Source organism: Taudactylus pleione, unplaced genomic scaffold, assembly GCF_031769625.1.
Source record: "Taudactylus pleione unplaced genomic scaffold, aTauple2 ptg000355l, whole genome shotgun sequence".
In the NCBI taxonomy this organism is placed as follows: Eukaryota; Metazoa; Chordata; class Amphibia; order Anura; family Myobatrachidae; genus Taudactylus; species Taudactylus pleione.
In genome coordinates, this window is record NW_028284756.1 from 530857 (window position 1) to 552272 (window position 21416).

The 21416-nt window shown below is 46.2% G+C and overlaps 1 protein-coding gene and 1 pseudogene across 1 annotated transcript; both read left to right on the plus strand.

Moving 5' to 3' along the window:
• The first annotated feature begins 1696 nt into the window (after positions 1-1696).
• TMEM171 (transmembrane protein 171) lies at positions 1697-16031 on the plus strand. The gene is given in 5 exon segments (XM_088444351.1): positions 1697-1823; positions 1826-1945; positions 7216-7351; positions 15939-15981; positions 15984-16031. Coding segments are annotated over 5 exon segments (474 nt in total).
• On the plus strand, positions 13271-14714 carry LOC148508567 (uncharacterized; annotated as a pseudogene).
• Positions 16032-21416: the final 5385 nt, after the last annotated feature.

Here is a 21416-nt window from a genome sequence, read left to right on the forward strand (position 1 = left end):
CTCCGGGCTTCCCGATCAGGTGGTCTCCCATACTGCACTGGGACCCGATCACCTGATGACTGGGCCGCAGTGCACTATGGGAGACCAGCTGACCGGAGAGGAGCCATCACCGGAGGCCCGATCACCGGTCCCTGGATTCAGGTAAGTAAAAAAAAAATGTTTCAACTTTTTTTTTTCTTTTTTTTACAGCAATCAGCTTGCGGTCTGTTTAGACCACATAGCTGATTACTGGTACCGGCTCCCGCCTCTGCTCCCCCCATTAGAGGAGAGTGGGAGCCCGGTAACCGGGGGAGACCCTGGATAACACCACCTCCAGGTGGCGTTATTATCACAGGGCTTCCCCCGGGATTTTTTTACAATTTATTTTTAGTAACTCTGGTCAGATCACATTTCCCATTACATTTATGGGAAAGGCGATCTGCTTTACTAAAAATAAGTGATACTAGGGGTTGGAGTAGAATTTTACAAATTCTACTCCAATTGCCCTGTAATAACTATAGGTGATACTAAAATAATGTGAAAAGGGTGTGAAAACACCCTTTTTCACTTTATTTTAGTAAAAATAATGTTAATAAATAGAGCCCTCTGTATCATGGTCGCCCCTCAGGACCCCATAACCTGCCCTCACACTGTGCCAGTTAGGAAGGAATGTGCTGCAGATTTCAAAATATGTGGCAGTTGGTGATGACGGCACCCAGGCACCAACTAAATCAGACTGGCCAGTAACACTCCTGGTGAGTATGTGCTCTGCCAGCTGCTCCCCAATGAGGGGGGTCAGGCGGCCCCTTGTTACCTAGGGGGGGAATTATAAGGGAGCGCTCAGCCCTGTGGTCTGTGTGATAGGTCTAGTACATATATACATTTATTTATAAATTATTACGGATGATGCCTTATTTCCTATATTTATTGGTTTTGCAAAATCAACCACAAGAATTTTGGTTTTGGATCTGGAGTTTTTTATTTTTTTAATGGTAAAAAAAAATAGCTGAATTCATGTAATTTATAGAATCCAAAACCCAACATTTTGATTTAAAATCTGAATCTGAACCACTGTGTAACCTCTTTCTGTCAGCAGGAGATACACTAAATGCCCCCAAATATAACAATCGTAGGACCATCACTGCCTTTCAGCTACCAATCCCATATGTATATATTTATATAGCATGAACTTTTATAAAGTCCCAGCTCATTTTGCAGCATTGTATAATATGGAGAACAGGTGAGAGTGCTTGGGGTTCTAGGCCTACTACTTGCTGACTTTATTACATTGCTCCCTGGGAGTTTCTGCTGCCAAGATGCAGGTGGCCGCAGGTGGAGAGATACATCATGGTGCTGCTCCTCTCACTGCACAAATCGAGGCAAGGTAAAAAGGCGCACAAAAGACGCTCAGCGCTACTGAGTCACGCCATGGTACGGTGTGACTAGAAGGACTGTTTAACGCACAAGGAGGCTAGATGTACGAGGACCCATCTGTAGGATGTGGGACCATGCTGAAGCCATACGCTGAGAAGACAACCTCTCCTATAGGGCTCTAATAACATTTTACTGAGTAGTCAGAACAGTAATGGCAACCAAACATATAACAATATTTTTAAAAATGTAATAATTGTCTTTTATCTCTATTTCCAATAGGTAAAAAATGCTGACTATCAGCAGGTCGTGCTGCTCACTGCGCACATGCAGACTGACGCTCCCTATGTATCTGTTTGGAGGGATCCTGATATGTGCTGGGGGGCTCATCTCCATCATCACCTATATGTCCTGCCAGAAAGGCCCCCAGAAAAACTGCAGCATGGTACTTCAAATCTTCGGGCCAACACTTGCTGCTCTGTACTGCTGGGGAGATGCAGAGCCTATGTGCTGGGAAATACCATCGAGCCACCAAGGGACGCAATTACAGCAGTCCCTGTACCACCAGCGGACCGACCTTACACCATTACTGTGGGTGAGTATTTACCAAAGTTATATTATAGTACATATTACGTCACGGCACAGTTTCCGATCTGCAACATTTTACTTTCCTTGTAACAGGCTGATCAGTGGCGGGCTGGGCCGGGGGGCAGGGTGCCATATGCCCACTGGGCTGCACCGTCACTTGGTATCCCGGGCCGCCTCCTCACTCAGCAGAAAAACCCTGGTGGTCCAGTGGTCGCGATGCATCACACACATACTTACCAGTAACCGGCGGCAGCTGCCTCCTTCCAGTTACTTTATGTCAGTTAGTGACAAACCAGGATGTGATATGGCCGCGCATAGGCGGCCTTATCACAGTGGAGAGACTGCTTGTGCTGTGCTGCGGCTGTGCTCAGTGACAGCCTGAGGCAGTGCACAGCCACAAGCAGGAGGGGGCCCGGCCAGCAGTTACCAATTATAAATATATTAGTAACATGGCCACACTACAGCTGGCGGCCGTGTCTATCACAAAGCCTCTCTGTCCCTCCTTGCAGTATAAAGGTCGAGTGGTCGGCAGTCAGACTATGTCACAGCTGCCTGCCCCGAGCCATTGTGTTAGGTGAGAGCAGCACTGTACTGACACTGTATTGCAGCAGTGTCAGGGTTAATCCCCGGGCCAGATCTTCCCCTCTCTCCCCTGATAGAGCTCCTCCCTCCTCCCAGGAAGGGATGGTGCTGCATAGCGTGTCCTGTATGTCAGCACAGCCTGTGCGCTACATATTGCAAGCTGCCTGCACTGCAGATTACAGGGAACAGCTGCAGAGTTCCCGGGGTAGCATATTCTAAAGCTCTCCCATCTGCATGCAAGGCTTCCACAGGTAGGATGTGCACACAGGAGCACATAGCTTATCATATTAGACAGGTGATGGGAGGCAGAGCCCAGCATGGAACACGCACGAGTGAGGAATGTTGTCAGCTTTGTCAGCAGTGAGTTTATATGTTTTTGTGCAGGGAATGCTATGCTGCTTTATTACTACTTAGGAGGCGGCCATCCAGTCAGTGCTGCCTGGCAGGGAAGAGGTTACAGGAAAGCTGATAAGGCATAGGGGACAATTGTGTGTTCTGCCGATCTTGTGCTCAGGACAGGATGATTGATGGAGGGGGAGATCTGTGCCTGTGACACCTTGTTTACACTCTGACCATTGCACAAGCCCACACAAAGCACCTTTCTCTGCAATAACTGTTTTAATATAATCACATATCCCTTATTAGCCATATAATGTCTTACAACAGTATGTCCCTCAGTCCCTGCTTTCAGAGTACAATATAACACCTGCCCAGCCCAGCACTGCTCAGCTATAGATCTTATTGGTTCATGTTATGGCTCAAATATGTTGTTGCTCTCTACCTGTCAGGGCCCGGACACCCTCCTAATCCACCTAAAAAATCAGACTACAGATGGATTCCGTTCCGACCAGGAACCGGTAAATTAAGGAGGGCTGGCGCAAGTTGCTTTATGTAAGCATGGGAGTGCTGGCTTTTTGAAGATTTTGGGCCTGATTCAGCAGTGGACGCTAATGGGACCACAACTGCGATTTTGCACAGAACACAGCTGCAAAAGTATGCTAATACCTGCCAGAGCTAAGCCGGCTTAAATACGCCCACTGCTGCTTTCTCATGTCCGTCCAATGTCGCTCTTCTGCATAAATATCTGTACCATCGATGCACATCGGCCAGTCACAGCCGTTACAAGTCTGACCAGCTGCAAACACTGCAAGTCTCATGCTACGTATATGTAATCGCAATAGCTAATTTATGCACACTCAAATGCCTGCGTTTTTCCATCACTGACCCCAAACGCTGACAGCATGTCACTCATCTTGCAATGGATTCCTCTGTGTGTCTGTAATTGCAATAAGATTGCTGTGCACATGCAGTGTATATCAAATAATTGCTTGATCTGTGTCCGTAATCGCCATTGTGTCAGCTGCTTAATCAGGCCCTATGTGTGTGTGTATGTGTATATATATATATATATATATATATATATATATTGTGTGAATGGGTCATTTTTTATGGGCCAGTTCTCTGGACTTGCCCCCCAGGCTAAAAGTTGCCAGCCAGCCCCTGAGGCTGAGGCTGTGTAACTTAACCAATAACAATGGGTCAGCTAATCTGTATGAGAAATTGTATGTTAGCAATGTAGGCAGCTGGAATTATAGTATAATGGTGTTTCTGCTGACATAAGGGCCTATTCATTATTACTAATGGGGGCCTGCTCATTATCTTCAGATGACGTAGGTTCCTCTGTGAAGGAGGTCTAGGTTGTGAAACAGAGATCCAATTCGATCCCTCTGGTCCTGTGTCACCTGCTGCTGTGCGTATGAGGGAACTACTGTAAGATCACACATGTGCACAGGACAAGATCAGCTGCTACTTTAGTATGCGAAGGCTGCATAAGCGTGAGAATATGTAAGATTACTGGTGTATTTGCTGTATGGCTGTCTATGACAGCCTTGTTGCTGGGCAGTTTATATTGCTGGCTGGTCAGATGTTTGGTAGAGCCAATGACATTGCTTGAGGGAGTGGTCGGTTTATCAGTATATATATATATATATGGGCTCGTTTGCATGGTGACAGCCTCTTTGGTTATGAATCTTTGAAACCCACCATCCCACCCGTTAATGAATTTTGTTGTGTCACACTAACCTTTTCTTTTCTAAATAGGGGAGGCCCAGCATGGCGGGAGTACTCTGCAGCTCAGTGGCTTTATGTGGCATAAGATAACTTTGTGGGGGCACTTGCCCTCGATGAACCTGGCGAATTTGTCCTCCGTGCGGGGGGACCCGGGTGCTTTTCAGTACGTGAGCGCCACGGATTGGCCGAGAGGGGAAGTGAGACCCTCGCATCGTTAGTGCGTCTTAAGGGGGGACGTGTCAGTCGTTCCCCGAGTATTTGAGTGAGGTGAAAACTGGAACTGAGTCTGCAGCGTCTCTTGCCACCCTGGTTAGGTTAATTAATTAATTATAAATAAAAGCTGTGACCTTTTAGCCAAGCTCTTGTTGTCTGTGACATTATTTATTAGTTTAATTAAGTAAGCTATACAAGGTTGTTAGGGGTTTGAAGCAATAAACCAATGTATTATCTTATGGATATTCAGATCAGCTGTCCCTGCACCAGAGCAATGCTGTATTGCTCCATTAGTTATGTATCCACTGCCACAACTCATATTGGATACCTAATTAGTGGGGGACAACAGGCCCATGAAAATGACAAGGCCCCATAATGAGAAAATGGAGCGATTGCTGGCACACAGAGAGGGCAGCAGTTATGTGGGCACAGCAAACAGTCACTTTATCACTTTGCAATGAATTGGTGACATCACTGAGGCATGATGTATTTTATACCTCAGTGACAAAGGGCCTGATTCTCATGTGGATGGATTTAGCATTGCTGCTGCACCTTTGGACATAGCAGCGATACTAACATATGCAAAAGCATCAGGAGGCATCTGTAGTAGAAAGATGTCTCCTACATACCTTAGTGATGCGCAGCTGTGTCCCAGGATGCAGCCATCGCAGCACTTGGTCTTGGCACCCTGGTCTCGGCACTCCCACAAAAAGGAGATGACAGACCTCCGTTTTGTGGAACGGACCAGTTGCTGCCCCCTCCCCACTTCCAAACAGCCACAGCCCATCAATCAGACTCCAGTTCAAGGGCACTGCAAGCGATCACGCAGGGCCCACTCTGCACATGCGCACACACCCCACCATCGGGTATCTACATCACCTATTGGGTTTCCATACAAATCCGAATTAGGCCCAAAGTGTGATATGTGTAACAATGGACTAGATCAGGGGTATCCAACATGCGACCCTCCAGGTGTTGTGGAACTACACATACCAGCATGCCCTGCCACAGTTGTGCTATTAGGGCATGGTAAAACTGCAGGGCATGCTGGGATGTGTAATTCCACAACAGCTTCCACACGAGATATAAGACGTGGAATATAACCATGATGTTGGCCACGCTTTGTTATTGCATTAGGGGTCTATTTACTAAGCAGTGTTAGGAGACAGAGTGAAAAGTAATAAGGTACCAGCCAATCAGCTCCTAGCTGCCATCTCACAGGCTGTGTTTGAGAAATGACAGTTGGGAGCTGATTGGCTGGCACCTTATCACTTTCCTATCACTTTTCACTCTGGGCCTGATTCAGACTTGGACGCTATGCTGCGCTCGCTCGCATTGAGCGATTTTTCGCAATCTGCGCATGCGTATGAGTTGCAATGCGCATGCGCGAACCAGCCAGTGCGATGGGAAAGTGCTCGCCCGTAGCCCGCAGTTGGGCCGCTATTTTGAGTGATATATAGTGCCGTTTGTGGATGGTAACAAGGGAAGGTGCTTGAAAACGGGGGTGTGGATGTGCGGACGCAGGCGTGCCCAACCGTCAGAACGACGTTTAATGGGTGTGCATAATTAACAAAGTAGCGTCATTATACACGTGACTAGGTTGTATTTTAGCCAGAGCTGCTCGCAATGTTGTGGTGGGAAAAGGCTACCACAAGCACTGTGAGCAGCTCCGATGGCTCTCGATGGTCCCGATTAATCCTACAACTACCGGAGATTACATGTGTTGCGAGTGGCAAAGGGGCGTCTTTATACAGGTGCAAGCGCATAGTGCGGCCACTCGCTATTAATTAGTGGGCGGCTTTACGCGACGCAGTGAGCACATGATTTAAATAGCCGGCCCCTTTTCAGGGCCGCCAAGAGCCAAGGCGGGCCTCGGTAATAGGGGGCATGGCCTAATCTCGGGAGGCGTAGCCACGCCCCCTTGCCGACAAACAAATAAATAAAAAAGATTTGCAGCGCCGCGGAGCGGCCCTGCTCGCCAATGCGGAGGGCGCTCTGAGCCCCCTCAGCCCGGCGCAAAGCCAGGGGGGGCGCGATCAGTGTGATCGCTCCCCCGCACAGGCATAGGAGACTGCTGTGGCTGCTCCAACGAGCAGTCTCCAACTGCAGCTCAGCACACGCTGTGTGCTGGGCTGCTGTGAGGGAGGGGGGGGCGGCATCGGACCTGGGCCGCCGCCGGGCCCCTCAGGAAGCCCGGGCACGGGTAATCTGTACCCGCTCCCCCCCCCCCTCTCGGCGCCCCTGCCCCTTTTAGCCAGCAAGCAGATGCAAATAGCATCCGGGTCTGAATCAGGCCCTCTGTCTCCTAACACTGCTTAGTAAATAGACCCCTAAGTTTATTACGCTGTATTACGCAGCCTCTTTAGTGTCATTATCAGGAGTAAGAGACTCATTTTGTTTTGCTTTTTGCAGACAATGAGACCATCATGTTCCCAGCACCTCCACCATCATATTTTGAGATCCCAGCAGAAGGTGTTCCCTGTGTCAGAGATGCAAGAGACGTACTTGATCCACCACCATCGTACGCAAGTCTCTTCAGCAGAGGGTAGGACAAAGCAAATGTCACTGTCACTGTCATTGCTATAATCACTGCAGTCCTTAGCAATATAATGCAAGCATAGGGCACATTTAAGCCCTGTTATGTCTCTGTTAACCTGTGTAGCCAGCATTATTCTACTCCCAACTGAAGGCTCCCAGCCAGCAGCACAGCTATCATTTAATGAACTGCACTTGAGCCTAATAGTTTGAGTACCCCAAAATGCCCCAGTGTTGCTGCATATGTTATATTTAGGGGTGTGCACCGGCCACTTTTCGTGTTTTGGTTTTGGATCTGGATCTTTCTTCGTGTTTTGGATCTGGATTGGTTTTGCCAAAACCACCCTTCCGTGTTTTGGGTTCTGGGTTTTGTGTTTTGGATCTGTATTTTTTTTAATAAAAGCAAAAAAAAAATTAAATCACAGAATGTGTTGGTTTTTCTGCTCCTATGCTATTATTAACCTCAATAACCTTAATTTCCATTAATTTCCAGTCTATTCTGAACACCTCACACCTCACAATAGTTTTTTTATGTCCAAAAGGTTGCACCGAGGTAGCTGGATGACTATGCTAAGCGACACGAGTGGGCGGCACAAACACGTGACCCATCTAGGAGTGACACTGCAGTGGCAGACAGGATGGCAGTTTGAAAAACTAGGACCCAAACTGTACATAATGCAAAGAAAAAAAGAGGTGCAAGATGGAATTGTCCTTGGGCCCTCCCACCCACCCTTATGTTGTATAAACAGGACATGCACACTTTAACAAAGCAATCATTTCAGCGCCAGGGTCTGCCACACAACTGTGGCTGAAATGATTGGTTCGTTTGGGCCCCACAAAACAAGCTGGCAATTAATCTGTCCCTGCACAAACTGGCTCTACGGAGGAAAGATGTCGTCCTCATCCTCCTCATCCACCGATTCCTCACCCTCTTCAGTGTTGTGTACATCCTCATCCTCACAGAGTATTAACTCGTTCCCACTGGAATCCACCACCACAGGTCCCTCTGTACGTTCTGGAGGCTGGTCTCCCTGGAAGAGTTGATAATTCATTTTTATGAACATCATCTTCTCCACATTTTGTGGAAGCAACCTCCTACGCCTTTCGCTGACAAGGTTCCCGGCTGCACTAAACACTCTTTCGGAGTACACACTGGAGGGGGGGCAACTCAGGTAAAATAGAGCCAGTTTGTACAGGGGCCTCCAAATTGCCTCTTTTTCCTGCCAGTACAGGTATGGACTGTCTGACATGCCTACTTGGATGCTGTCACCGATGTAATCCTCCACCTTTCTGTCAATGGTGACAGTATCATATGTAGTGACAGTAGACATGTCAGAAATTGTTACCAGGTCCTTCAGTCCGGACCAGATGTCCAAACTTGGTCCTGCCTGCCCTGCATCACCGCCAGCGGGTTGCTTAGGATACCTAAGTTTTTTCCTGGCAGCCCCAGTTGCGGGAGAAAATGAAGAAGGAGCTATTGACGTGTCACGTTCTGCTTCAGCTGCCAGTGTTTTCACCAGCAGGTCTTTGCACCTCTGCAGGCTTGTGTCGGCCGGAAAGAGAGACACCACATAGGCTTTAAACCTAGGATCGAGCACGGTGGCCAAAATGTAGTGGTCTGATGTCAACAGATTGACCACCCTGGAATCCTGGCAAAGCGAATGAAGGGCTTCATCCACAAGTCCCACATGCCGAGCGGAATCGCTCCGTCTTAGCTCCTCTATCACTTTCTCCAGCTGCTTCTGCAAAAGCTTGATGAGGGGAATGACCTGACTCAAGCTGGCAGTGTCTGAACTGACTTCACGTGTGGCAAGTTCGAAGGGCTGGAGAACCTTGCACAACACGGAAATCATTCTCCACTGCGCTTGAGTCAGGTGCATACCCGCTCCTTTGCCTATGTCATAGGTGGATGTATAGGCTTGTATTGCCTTTTGCTGCTCCTCCATCCTCTGAAGCATATAGAGGGTTGAGTTCCACAGCGTCACAACCTCTTGCTTCAGGTGTTGGCGGGGCAGGTTCAAGAGTGTTTGCTGGCGCTCCAGTCTTCGGCACGCAGTCGCTGAATGGCGAAAGTGGCCAGAAATTTTTCGGGCCACCCATAGCGTCTCCTGCACGCCCCTGTCGCTTTTCAGAAAATTCTGCACCACCAAGTTTATTGTGTGAGCAAAACATGGGATGTGCTGGAATTTGCCCAGATGTAATGCCCGCACAATATTGGTGGCGTTGTCAGATATCACAAATCCCCAGGAGAGTCTAAGTGGGGTAAGCCACTGGGCGATGATTTCCCTCAGTTTCTCTAAGAGGTTGTCGGCGGTGTGCCTCTTACTGAAACCAGTGATACACAGCGTAGCCTGCCTTGGAACGAGCTGGCGTTTCTGAGATGCTGCTACTGGTGACGCTGCTGCTGTTGCTGCGTAAGGTGATACATCTACCCAGTGGGCTGTCACAGTCATATAGTCCTTAGTCTGCCCTGTTCCACTTGTCCACATGTCCGTGGTTAAGTGGACATTGGGTACAACGGCATTTTTCAGGACACTGAGGACACTTTTTCTGACGTTTCTGTACAGTCTCGGTATCGCCTGTCTAGTGAAGTGGAATCTAGATGGGATTTGGAACCGGGGACACACTACCTCCATCAATTGTCTAAATCCCACTGCACTAATGACGGATACCGGACGCATGTCTAACACCAACATAGCAGTCAAGGCCTCAGTTATACGTTTTGCTTCAGGATGACTGCTGTCGTACTTCATCCTCCTCGCTAAGGACTGTTGGAGGGTCAATTGTTTAGTAAAAGTAGTGGTGTTCCTACTTCCTCTCTGGGATGATGAACGACTCCCAGCAGCAGCAACAGCAGCAGTGGCAGCAGGAGGCGTAGCAATGCAGGATCCTCCGGAGGAATCCCGGATAGGAGAGTCAGTCATGCCAGTGACATGGCCTGCAAGACTACTTCCGATCCTGACTAAGGAGGAAATTGACGAGGAGGGAGTTGACAGTGTGGTTTGCAGGCGCTTGGATACAACAGGACAACGGGATTTAGGTGTCCCTGGACTGCTTACGGTCTTAGCCAAAGTTTCTGAACTTGACAGTAACTTTTTATGAATGCACTGCAGGTGCCGTATAAGGGTGGATGTTCCTAGGTGGTTAACGTCCCTACCCCTACTTATTTCACCTTTACATATGGTACATATGGCAAGACAGTTGTTGTCCGGATTTGGATAGAAATATTGCCAGACCAAAGAGGTGGAATGTTTGGTCTTCTGCCCAGGCATGACCGTGATGGGCTTTTTCATCCCACGGACAACAACTGTCTCCCCTGGAGCCTGATTTAAACAAACCACATCACCATCAGAATCCTCCTCGCCAACTTCCTCCTCAGCGCCAGCTACACCAGTATCCTCATCCTGTTGTACTTCAACAGTGACATCTTCAATTTGCATATCAGCAAGTGGACTGTGGGTGCTCCTTTCAGCACTTGCAGGGGGCTTGCACATGGTGGAAAGAGCCACCTCTTCCCGTCCAGTGCTGGGAAGGTCAGGCATCGCAACCACCACCACACTTGGACTCTCCTTGGGGATTTGTGATATCTTCTTAGAACGCACAGTTCTTCGCTGTGCTTTTGCCAGCTTAACTCTTTTGATTTTTTTAGTGGGAGGAGGGCTTCCATTGTCATGTGAAGCTGAACCACTAGTTATGAACATAGGGAAAGACCTTAGCCATTCCTTGCCACTCCGTGTTGTAAATGGCATATTGGCAAGTTTACGTTTCTCTTCAGATGATTTAAATGTTTTTTTCAAGGTAATGTTCCTGAACTTTGTCATTTGGGACTGTATGTGCCCTCTACTATGACATTGGGCATCGGTCTTGGCAGACGACGTTGATGGCATGTTATCGTTTATGTCATGACTAGTGGCAGCAGCTTCAGCAGTAGGAGGAAGTGGTTCTTGATCTTTCTCTATTTTATTTTTATCTGAGAAAGTTTGGTCCTCCATTTATGTTATATTGATATATACGTGCGGCTAAGGCGCACACAAACACAGAAAATAATTTTTTATTTTTGTTGGAGACTAGTGCACTCTGTGGGTTACACCACCCTTTAAGAAATGAACCAGCCGGCCCTTTACTTATGGGACACAGGCGCACGCTTGGCGCTACTTTGTTGATGCACGTGCGGCTACTGCGCACACAATTCACAAACACAAAAAAATATATTTTTTTATTTTGTTTGGAGTGCCCTTTGGGGGTTACAGCACCCTTTAGCGGTCAATCCAGCTGGCCCTTTATTTATGGGACACAGGCGCACGCTTGGCACTACTTTGTTGATGCACGTGCGGCTACTGCGCACACAATTCACAAACAAAAAAATATATATTTTTTTATTTTGTTTGGAGTGCCCTTCGGGGGTTACAGCACCCTTTAGCGGTCAGTCCAGCTGGCCCTTTATTTATGGGACACAGGCGCACGCTTGGCACTACTTTGTTGATGCACGTGCAGCTACTGCGCACACAATTCACAAACACATAAAAATAATTTTTTTTATTTTGTTTGGAGTGCCCTTTGGGGGTTAAAGCACCCTTTAACGGACAAGCCAGCCGGCCTTTTACTTATGGGACACAGGCGCACGCTTTGCGCTGCTCCTTTGTTGATGCACGTGCAGCCACAGTGCACACAATTCACAAACACAAAAAAATATATTTTTTTATTTTTTTTGGAGTGCCGTTTGGGGGTTACAGCACCCTTTTAGTGGTCAATCCAGCCTGCCCTTTATTTATGGGACACAGGCGCACGCTTGGCACTACTTTGTTGATGCACGTGCAGCTACTGCGCACACAGGCCCTCATTCAGAGCCGTACGCTCTGAGCAGAGCGCACGCTCTGAATGAGGGCCGTCCTCCATAAAAATGGAGCGTCCTCCTGGACGCTCGTATAGCTGTGGGTCACCACCCACAGCCTATACGAGCGTGCATTTTGATGGCCGCGATGGTCGTGACCATCGCGACCATCGAAACTGCGAGCCGGAGCCTGCGGTTGAGGTTTTCAACCGCAAGCTCCGGAGTGATTTTGGCTCTATCAGAGCCAAAATCACTCCCACACAATTCACAAACACAGAAAAAATATTATTTTTTTTGCACTTGGGGGGTGCACCCCTGACGGACAGAGCACCCCCTGGACAACACTACAGCACCCCTTTAGGACTGGGACACTGCACAGGACTTTGCAGTGGACACAGGCCCTATGGACAACTGACTGCACAATACAGTCCAGCCAGTCCCTATGGACTTTGAAGTAGTGGACACAGCCCCTATGGACAACAGCAGCACAGCGCAGCACAGCACAACACTACACTGCACTACACTACACTACACAGCCCAGCCAGCCCTAACTCCCACCCTCCCTCTTCACTGTCCACAGCCGAGTGAGAAAATGGCACCGACGCGGGTACCCTATATAGGATCCAAAACCCGCGAGACCCGGAAGGCGGGATGATGACGTTTTGCCTCGATTTGAGATCCGAGTCAGGCGGGAAAAGTCGAGCCTGACTCGGATCGGGGGGCTCGGGGGGGTTCGGATTTCAGAAATCCGAACCCGCTCACACCTAGTTATATTATGTTTCTGACAGTCACTAATTGTCTATACACAGTGAATGCAGCCAGCTTGTGGGCTGAATATAACCTCATGAGAATTCAGTCTATCCATTTGCTGGAAACTAATGACCTCACTGAGACATTTTAGAATTGTCTCCTGTCCATAGTCATAGTACAGTATAGACTGCAATTTCATGCTACAAACCTGTTGCTTAAACTGAGGAGGTAAGGAGTACACTAGGAATATCAGTATGAAGGGGCAGATTCAATTAGCTGCGGTAAATTCTTTGATCACTGCACTTATTACACAGTGATTTCTCTTACCATGTGTATGCGCGCTCCCACTTCATGCACAATTCAAATGGAAAAGGCTTATCCCAGAAGTTGTGCAGTACATTTTGTATGATGTTAGCGGTGTTAAATGTGTGGAAAAATGGGAAAAATCAGTCTATACTAAAAAATACTGCTAACTGTTATTGGATAATAGTATAGGAGTTTAAGCCACTTTAAAAATTTTGTTTAAAAAAAAAAAACCCTATAAACCCTATAACTCCCAACTGCAAGCTTGAAAACACAAGTCCCATCCATACAGCACCGCCATATACCTATCCCATCCATACAGCATCGCCATATACCTGTCCCATTCATACAGCACCGCGATATACCTGCCCCATCCATACAGCACCGCCATATACCTATCCCATCTATACAGCATTGCCATATACCTGTCTCATCCATACAGCACCGCCATATACCTATCCCATCTATACAGCATTGCCAAATACCTATCCCATCCATACAGCTTCGCCATATACCTGTCCCATCCGTATATAACCCCCATATACCTGCCCCATCCATACAGCACCCCCATATACCTCCCAACCATACATCACTCCCATATACCTATCCCATCCATACAGCATTGCCATATACCTGTCCCATCCATACAGCACCACCATATACCTGCCCCATCTATACAGCATCCCCATATACCGGTTCCATCCACACAGCACCCCTATATACCTGTTCCATCCACACAGCACCCCTATATACCTGTTCCATCCACACAGCACCGCTATAAACCTGCCCCATCCATACATCGCCCCCATATACCTGCCCCATCCATACATCACCCCCATATACCTGCCCCATCCATACAGCACTGCCGTATACCTATCCCATACATACAGCAACCCCATATACCTATCCCATCCATACAGCACCCCCATATACCTATCCCATCCATACATCACCCCCATATACCTATCCCATACATACATCACCCCCATATACCTATCCCATCCATACATCACCCCCATATACCTGTCCCATCTATACAGCACTGCCATATACCTATCCCATCCATACAGCACCACCATATACCTATCCCATCCATACATCACCCCCATATACCTATCCCATCTATACAGCACTGATATATACCTGTCCCGTTCATACAGTACCACCATATGCCTATCCCATCCATACAGCATCGCCATATACCTGTCCCACTCATACAGCACCGCCATATACCTATCCCATCCATACAGCATCGCCATATACCTGTCCCATTCATACAGTACCACCATATACCTATCCCATCCACACAACACTCTAATATACCTGTACTATCCATACAGCACCCTAATTTACCTATCCCATCCATACAGCATCCCCATATACCACTCCCATCCACACAGCACCGCCATATACCTGTCCCATATATTTTAAACAATTCTGCATTTTGCAGAATATCTCCCCCCAAAAAAATATTCATTATTGTCCAAATTAGGATAATTAAAGACTATGGGGTCTATTTACTAAGCAGTGTTAGGAAACAAAGTGAAAGGAGATAAAATACCAGCCAATCAGCTCCTAACTGCCATGTCACAGGCTGTGTTTGAAAATTGACAGTTGGGAGCTGATTGGCTGGTACCTTATCTCCTTTCACTCTGTCTCCTAACACTGCTTAGTAAAATAGACCCCTAAGTACCTTATTAATCATTAATGACAATTTTACCTTAAAACATGGATTTTCTCCAACTTTTCACCTGCTATGGGGCGGTGATGAAAAATCCAAGTTAAATCCTATGGAGAGATAACATGGGTTAACTTGCACTGCTATTGGGGTAGCAACAAATGTGTGCCACAATAAGTGGCATTTACCCGAATTAACCCCTGTAAATGGTTAATCACGGCTGATTCAATACCCCATAAAATGTGATAATGTGATAATCTATATTTGTGCCTTTTTAGATACAAAGGGGTCTATTTACTAAGCAGTGTTAGGAGACAGAGGGCCTGATTCAGAGCCGGTCGCTATTTGCGGACGGTCGTTCCAAAAAAGGGGCTGGCTATTTAAATTGAGTGCTCGCTCTTTGCGGTTTGTTGACGCCTCTATGTCTGAGCGAATGAACGAAAAATTTTGTTAAAGACGCCCCTTTGCCGTTCGCATCACACGTCATCTCCGGTATTTATTAGATTAATCGGGTACATCGAAAGGCATCTGAACTGCTCGCAGTGCTTGTGGTAGGTTTTTCTTACCGCTATCATTGCGAGCAGTTCAGGCTAAAAGACAACCAAGTGACGTGGTCGATGACGCTCCTTTACTAATTATGCACTCCCATTAAACGCCCTTTTGACCGTTAAGCACACCTACGTTCGGATCTCCACTCCCCCGTTTTCAAGCACCTTCCCCTGTTACCACTCACAAACGGTACATTCTGTCAATCAAATTAGCAGCCCCTCGCTGTTTTGCGAGCGCACGATTTCCGACCGCAATGACTGGTTTGCGCATGCGCATTACAACCCATACGCATGCGCAGTTGTGCGAACATCGCTCAGAGCGAACGAGCGGTTCTGAATCAGGCCCAGAGTCAGAGTGAAAAGTGATAAGGTGCCAGCCAATCAGCTCCTAACTGCCATCTCACAGGCTGTGTTTGAAAAATGACAGTTGGGAGCTGATTGGCTGGCACCTTATCACTCTGTCTCCTAACACTGCTTAGTAAATAGACCCCATAGAGAGAACTTCCAGAATCCCGCAAAGTACATCTGCGTGGTGTTCCCCCCCCCCCCCCCGCCCAAATATGAAGAAGTATGTCCCGTGTAGACAAGAGATCTTCCTGCAGGCATGGTTGGACAGCAGAGATGATGGACGCGTTCCCCGAGCGCTCTATTCCAGCTCAATGACCATCTACCTTCATCATCGCTTTCCTGAACTCTACAAAGGTGACCAGTATTCCACCTAATCCTTCTGGCTGCGGGCTACCTATTGAGCACTCCATCTTAGCTCTGGGTGTGTTCCTTCCACCAGTGATGGTTTCCTGACAGAGCGGCCTTTGGACGGAGCTGATTGTGCATTCAACATGCTGCATATACCAACACAACATGCTGCATATACCAACACTACATACTCCATATACCAACACTACATACTCCATATACCAATACTACATACTCCATATACCAATACTACATACTCCATATACCAACACAACATGCTGCATATACCAACACAACATGCTGCATATACCAACACTACATACTCCATATACCAATACTACATACTCCATATACCAACACAACATGCTGCATATACCAACACTACATACTCCATATACCAATACTACATGTTGCATATAACACATTAACAATCAAGATATTACACAAGCAATATAAGCCATGATAGAGGGTTCTAAAGGGTGCACTTAGGATCTATAGGTTTTGTTTAAAATAATTATCCTTTATTAACTTATATAATTATAAGCACAAATAATATTTTCTTTTATCTTTAATTAACAAATTATTTATTAAATTCAGGCAGTAGACAGATTTAACTTGATTATTTATCTATAATTTGTAGCCGATTATCATTAGTCACAATAATCAATATTACATTTTTAATTACTTTATTAGGACAGTTATTACTAAATAGGCTAGTTTATAAATTTTAAAATAAATGTATTATTAAATATATTTATTCACACGAGGGTAGTTTACTTCTTAGTCTATGTATGTTGGGTTAAGTATAGAGATAGGTAGGTAAAATAGGAACTTTTAATGTATTTTGTCTGTTGTTAGTTATCTCCTTAAATTTTAGTTTAGTTAGATATAATACTTTCTGTTTATAGTGGTGATAGAAGTCTTCATAGTGCTGCATACTAAGCAGAATTGAATGCTTTATAAGCCTGATGTGGCTTAAACCATAAGGCTATGGCCTGGCCTACGTGCTGGTCTCGTGTTAGATGTTTAGCCTATTAGTGGTTATTGGGTGTAGTTGGGTAGGTTATTAATGCCTGTAGCTCTAAAGCCCTGGTCTCTTTCATTTTTGTAGCTTATTAAGGTAAGTAACTGTGCCCATCAAGGCTTTGAATTGTGTAATTCGCAATTTATTTGTTAATATTATTTTCTTTGTATCTTCCTTTCTTGTTCTTCTTTTATTTTGTTCTCCTTTATTTCTATTTTTTTCTTTTTTTCCTCTTAGTCATCTCCTTTCATCTTTTTCACTCCCTTTTTTGCCTTTCATTCATATAATCCTGTCACCACAGCTATGTTTATCACTCTGGCCGACTTTCAGATGGTGCGCCCTCACCCCCGCTCCATCCCAGCAGGGACACGCTAAGTCACAGCTGTTTCTGCTTATGTCCCACCTCTGGTGACTGAGTCTTTTGACCCAAAGTGCAGTTTGCTGCAGGCCCCAAATGATGGTCACGAGAATGACATCTCACACATTGGCTTACTCATGATGAGTTCCCATGGCAGGAGAAGGAACTGAGGGCAAGAGATCCTTCTAGAACGCCCTCCAAAGCTAATTTGCCCGCAAGTACAGGCGTGGTCATGGCCAAGCCTATGACACTGGCAGTTAGTCCTGGCCACTATTTTAGATCACTGAAGTGGCTGCACGCAGATGGGGCTTAGCCAGGCATCCTTACCAGGGAATTCTAGAGAGGCTACCTTATAGCACAGGCATTTAGCCTGTTTTGTTAACTGACCCCATAGTTCTGACACCTCCATTTCAGCTTCATAGCAGTGCTACAAGGGGTCAATTTGCTGGTAGTAGCTCACATTTTGTAGATTTCCATTTGTTAGTTATGGGGGTATGGTAGATCACGTAGGAACGTCAGTACCACAATCAATTTGTCATCTTGTGGTTGTGAGGAATCCCATTGGTCTGTCCTTGTCTTGTCAAGCCTGTCTTTCCTACTTGGGGCTCTGCTACTCACCACTTTCCATAATGGGAGTCTTTAGGGATTTTTTTTTTTGCCTAACTAGACGGACAAAATTGGCTAAAAAATAAAGTCCCTCAGTAGGATTTTTGTTTTTACCTCTCGCCGAGTTAATTTGTTTTTTCCTTGCAAACTCCTTTTCCCTTCCCCATATTACTCCCTCTGACTTCCCCTTTGTGTGTTTATGTCTGTTTTTTTCTGGCAGATCCTTTTAATCAATTATGATCACTAAAATATACATTTATTATATTTCTTCCCTCCTTTGGTTGAGGGGTTAAAGTAGGTGAGTTGGGATTTTGTACAAAAAAGAAAGTAGTAGCGCTGGTGGTCAATATCATGTATAGCATATAATTAGTTGAAATATAAAGGTGCTTTCAATACATTTATTGTATAGATAAAAATTGATTCATAATTTCAATAAAAATAGTACATAATTGATAATCCACAAATAAAAACATGTATATATGTGTGCATGTAGGGTCTCACCCACAACCTCAAGTCCGTACTGGTCTATTGTCCATAAAGCCTCTATGGGGGAACATGGATGGTGCCACAGTAGTATGGGAGCCTGTCTGCTGGAAATTGGTCCTGGTATCCGCTAGAGGGATGTCCCTTCCAAGATGTATGGATACGTTAAATTGTTGGGTCCTCACAATATGCAGTGTCCATGGATATCAAATGCTTGGCGGCGACCAGTAGCTGGCGTTTCCTTAGTAGCTAGTTTCCTAATGTCCCAAAGGCTGCTTTAGGCAAGATAATAAATGGTTCAAATGGATATGACCAAATTAAGGTAAGTGGATGAAAAGCAGTGATCAAGATAAAAGCCTGACACGTTTCACTGCATCTAGGTGCAGCTTTATCAAAGATTTTGGACTGGTGGTCATTCAAATGTACATTGAGCAGTGCAGTCTTAGGTAGTTTTCGGGTCATCTGTTTTCCTGAGTCCAGCAGAGTGAGGGGGCTTGGTTACACAAACTTTAGTGGTGATTTTTTAAGAGTCGAATACTGTTATCTGTGGCAGTTAATTTGGATGGCAATGACCTGGGTAAAAGAACAGCTTCAGATTTGAGACATGCTATTGAACACTATTTCACCTTATACTATTTGGCCTTCATGTAAAATTTTGTTTGGTCATGAATGGTCTCTTGGGCTCTTCTGGATAGGTGTTCCCCATTGTGTGTCCATGGATGAGTCTCTCAAGAAAGTTAATGGTAGATTTGTGGGTTCCCACCCATTAATTAGATTGCTGTATACATATCTGTGCCAACTTGCTGGAGTCCAGTTAACTGAAGATGATTTAATTGTATTTGTGGAGGATCTGTTTAGCGTGTTAGATAGGGCATATTAGGCTGGTGTATGGTGGTGGAGCAGCTCTGTAATTAGATCCTTGCTATGGCGGGTACATGTTGATTATTTTGGGTCCACTCACCTTTGCTGGTTATTTATACCTGTGTCTTCAAAGCCCAAGCCTCTTTGACTGATAAAGCTTTCCCTCCCCCTCCTCATTTTTGTGCTTGGTTTGACCTGTAGGTGATTTCCTTGGCTTTATTTGCCGGTAAAGACCAACAAATCATCAGCCCAGGTGCAAGTTTATTACTTTGGGTCCACTCACCTCCACTGACTGCTTTTATAGTCTGACCTACACAGAGTAGCAACACCACCCTACTAGCTATTGTTTGTCAAGTTTAGGAGAGGAGTAGGATACCCTAGTCTGTGTTGATGAGGGTCCCCAGGACATTCTCCACCTGTAATGTATGTTTGTTATTGTTAGGTCGAGCATTGATGGGATACGCTGATTTCTGGCTATCCTTTCTTCACCAACATAACGTTCTATTATATTGCTTCATAAATAAATATCTGACCCTTATCTGCCAATTTATGTCTCCGTGTCTTTATTTATTATTATTATAAGTTTTGTTATGTGCCATGCACCCTTCAGCTGTTAGGATGTAGAAGAAGTAAAGTCTCTATAAGCCTTGTGGCATAATTGAACATAGGCCAGCCCCCGCAAGGCTGGGGGCTGGCCTATGTACTGGTCACATGTTAGGTTTTTAGCCCATTAGAGGTAAGCTGGTGTTTTTAGTAGGTATAAGCGGTTTGGATTCTGTGAAATCCGAACCACTCCGAACAGCGGGGATCTGAGTCCACCTGAGCCACTGCTCGGGTGTTCCAGTCTGATTCGGATCGCACTTCGAGGCTGAATGTCATCCTCCCGGTGTCGGATTCTCGCGAGACTTGGATGACGTTCGGCCTCTATATAAGGCGCCGTGCCCGGGACTTGGTGCCATTTGTTAGTCAGCAGAAACACTGCGCAGAGCTCAGCAAAGTTGTCAAAAGACTACAGAGACTCCATTGGCTGTGGTGTTAAGTGACTGTAGGGTAGGGGGAAGACTGCACACTGACGTATGCTGCGCTACTCTGCTAATTAAAGTGGCTGTAGTAGCCTGTGTCCAGACTCCATTGGCTGTGCTGATGTATGCTGCTAATTAAAGTACTGCCCATCTACTCCAGTGTAAAAAAAAATTAATTAAGCTATAAGCACCGTGACTCCTTGGGCAATAGCCCTCTGTGTGTATAAGCACCGTGACTCCTTGGGAAATAGCCATCTGTATGTACAAGCACTGTGACTTCTTGGGCAATAGCCCTCTGTGTGTATAAGCATCGTGACTCCTTGGGCAGTAGCCCTCTGTGTGTATAAGCACCGTGACTCCTTGGGCAATAGCCCTCTGTGTGTATAAGGCTACAAGCACCGTGACTCCTTGGGCAATAGCCCTCTGTGTGTATAAGCACCGTGACTCCTTGGGCAGTAGCCCTCTGTGTGTATAAGCACCGTGACTACTTGGGCAGTAGCCCTCTGTGTGTATAAGCACTGTGACTCCTTGGGCAGTAGCCCTCTGTGTGTATAAGCACCGTGACTCCTTGGCAATAGCCCTCTGTGTGTATAAGGCTATAATCACCGTGACTCCTTACGCAGTAACCCTCTGTGTGTATGTGTGTATAAGCATCGTGACTCCTTGAGCAATAGTCCTCTGTGTGTATAAGCACCGTGACTCCTTGGGCAGTAGGCCTCTGTTTGTATAAGCACTGTGACTCCTTGGGCAATAGCCCTCTGTGTGTATAAGCACCGTGACTCCTTGGGATGGAGCCCTCTTTGTATAAAAGTACTATGACTCCTTAGGCCTTATCCCTCTGTGTATACAAGCACCATGACTCCTTAGGCCTTATCCCTCTGTGTATACAAGCACCGTCACTCCTTCGGCCTTAGCCCA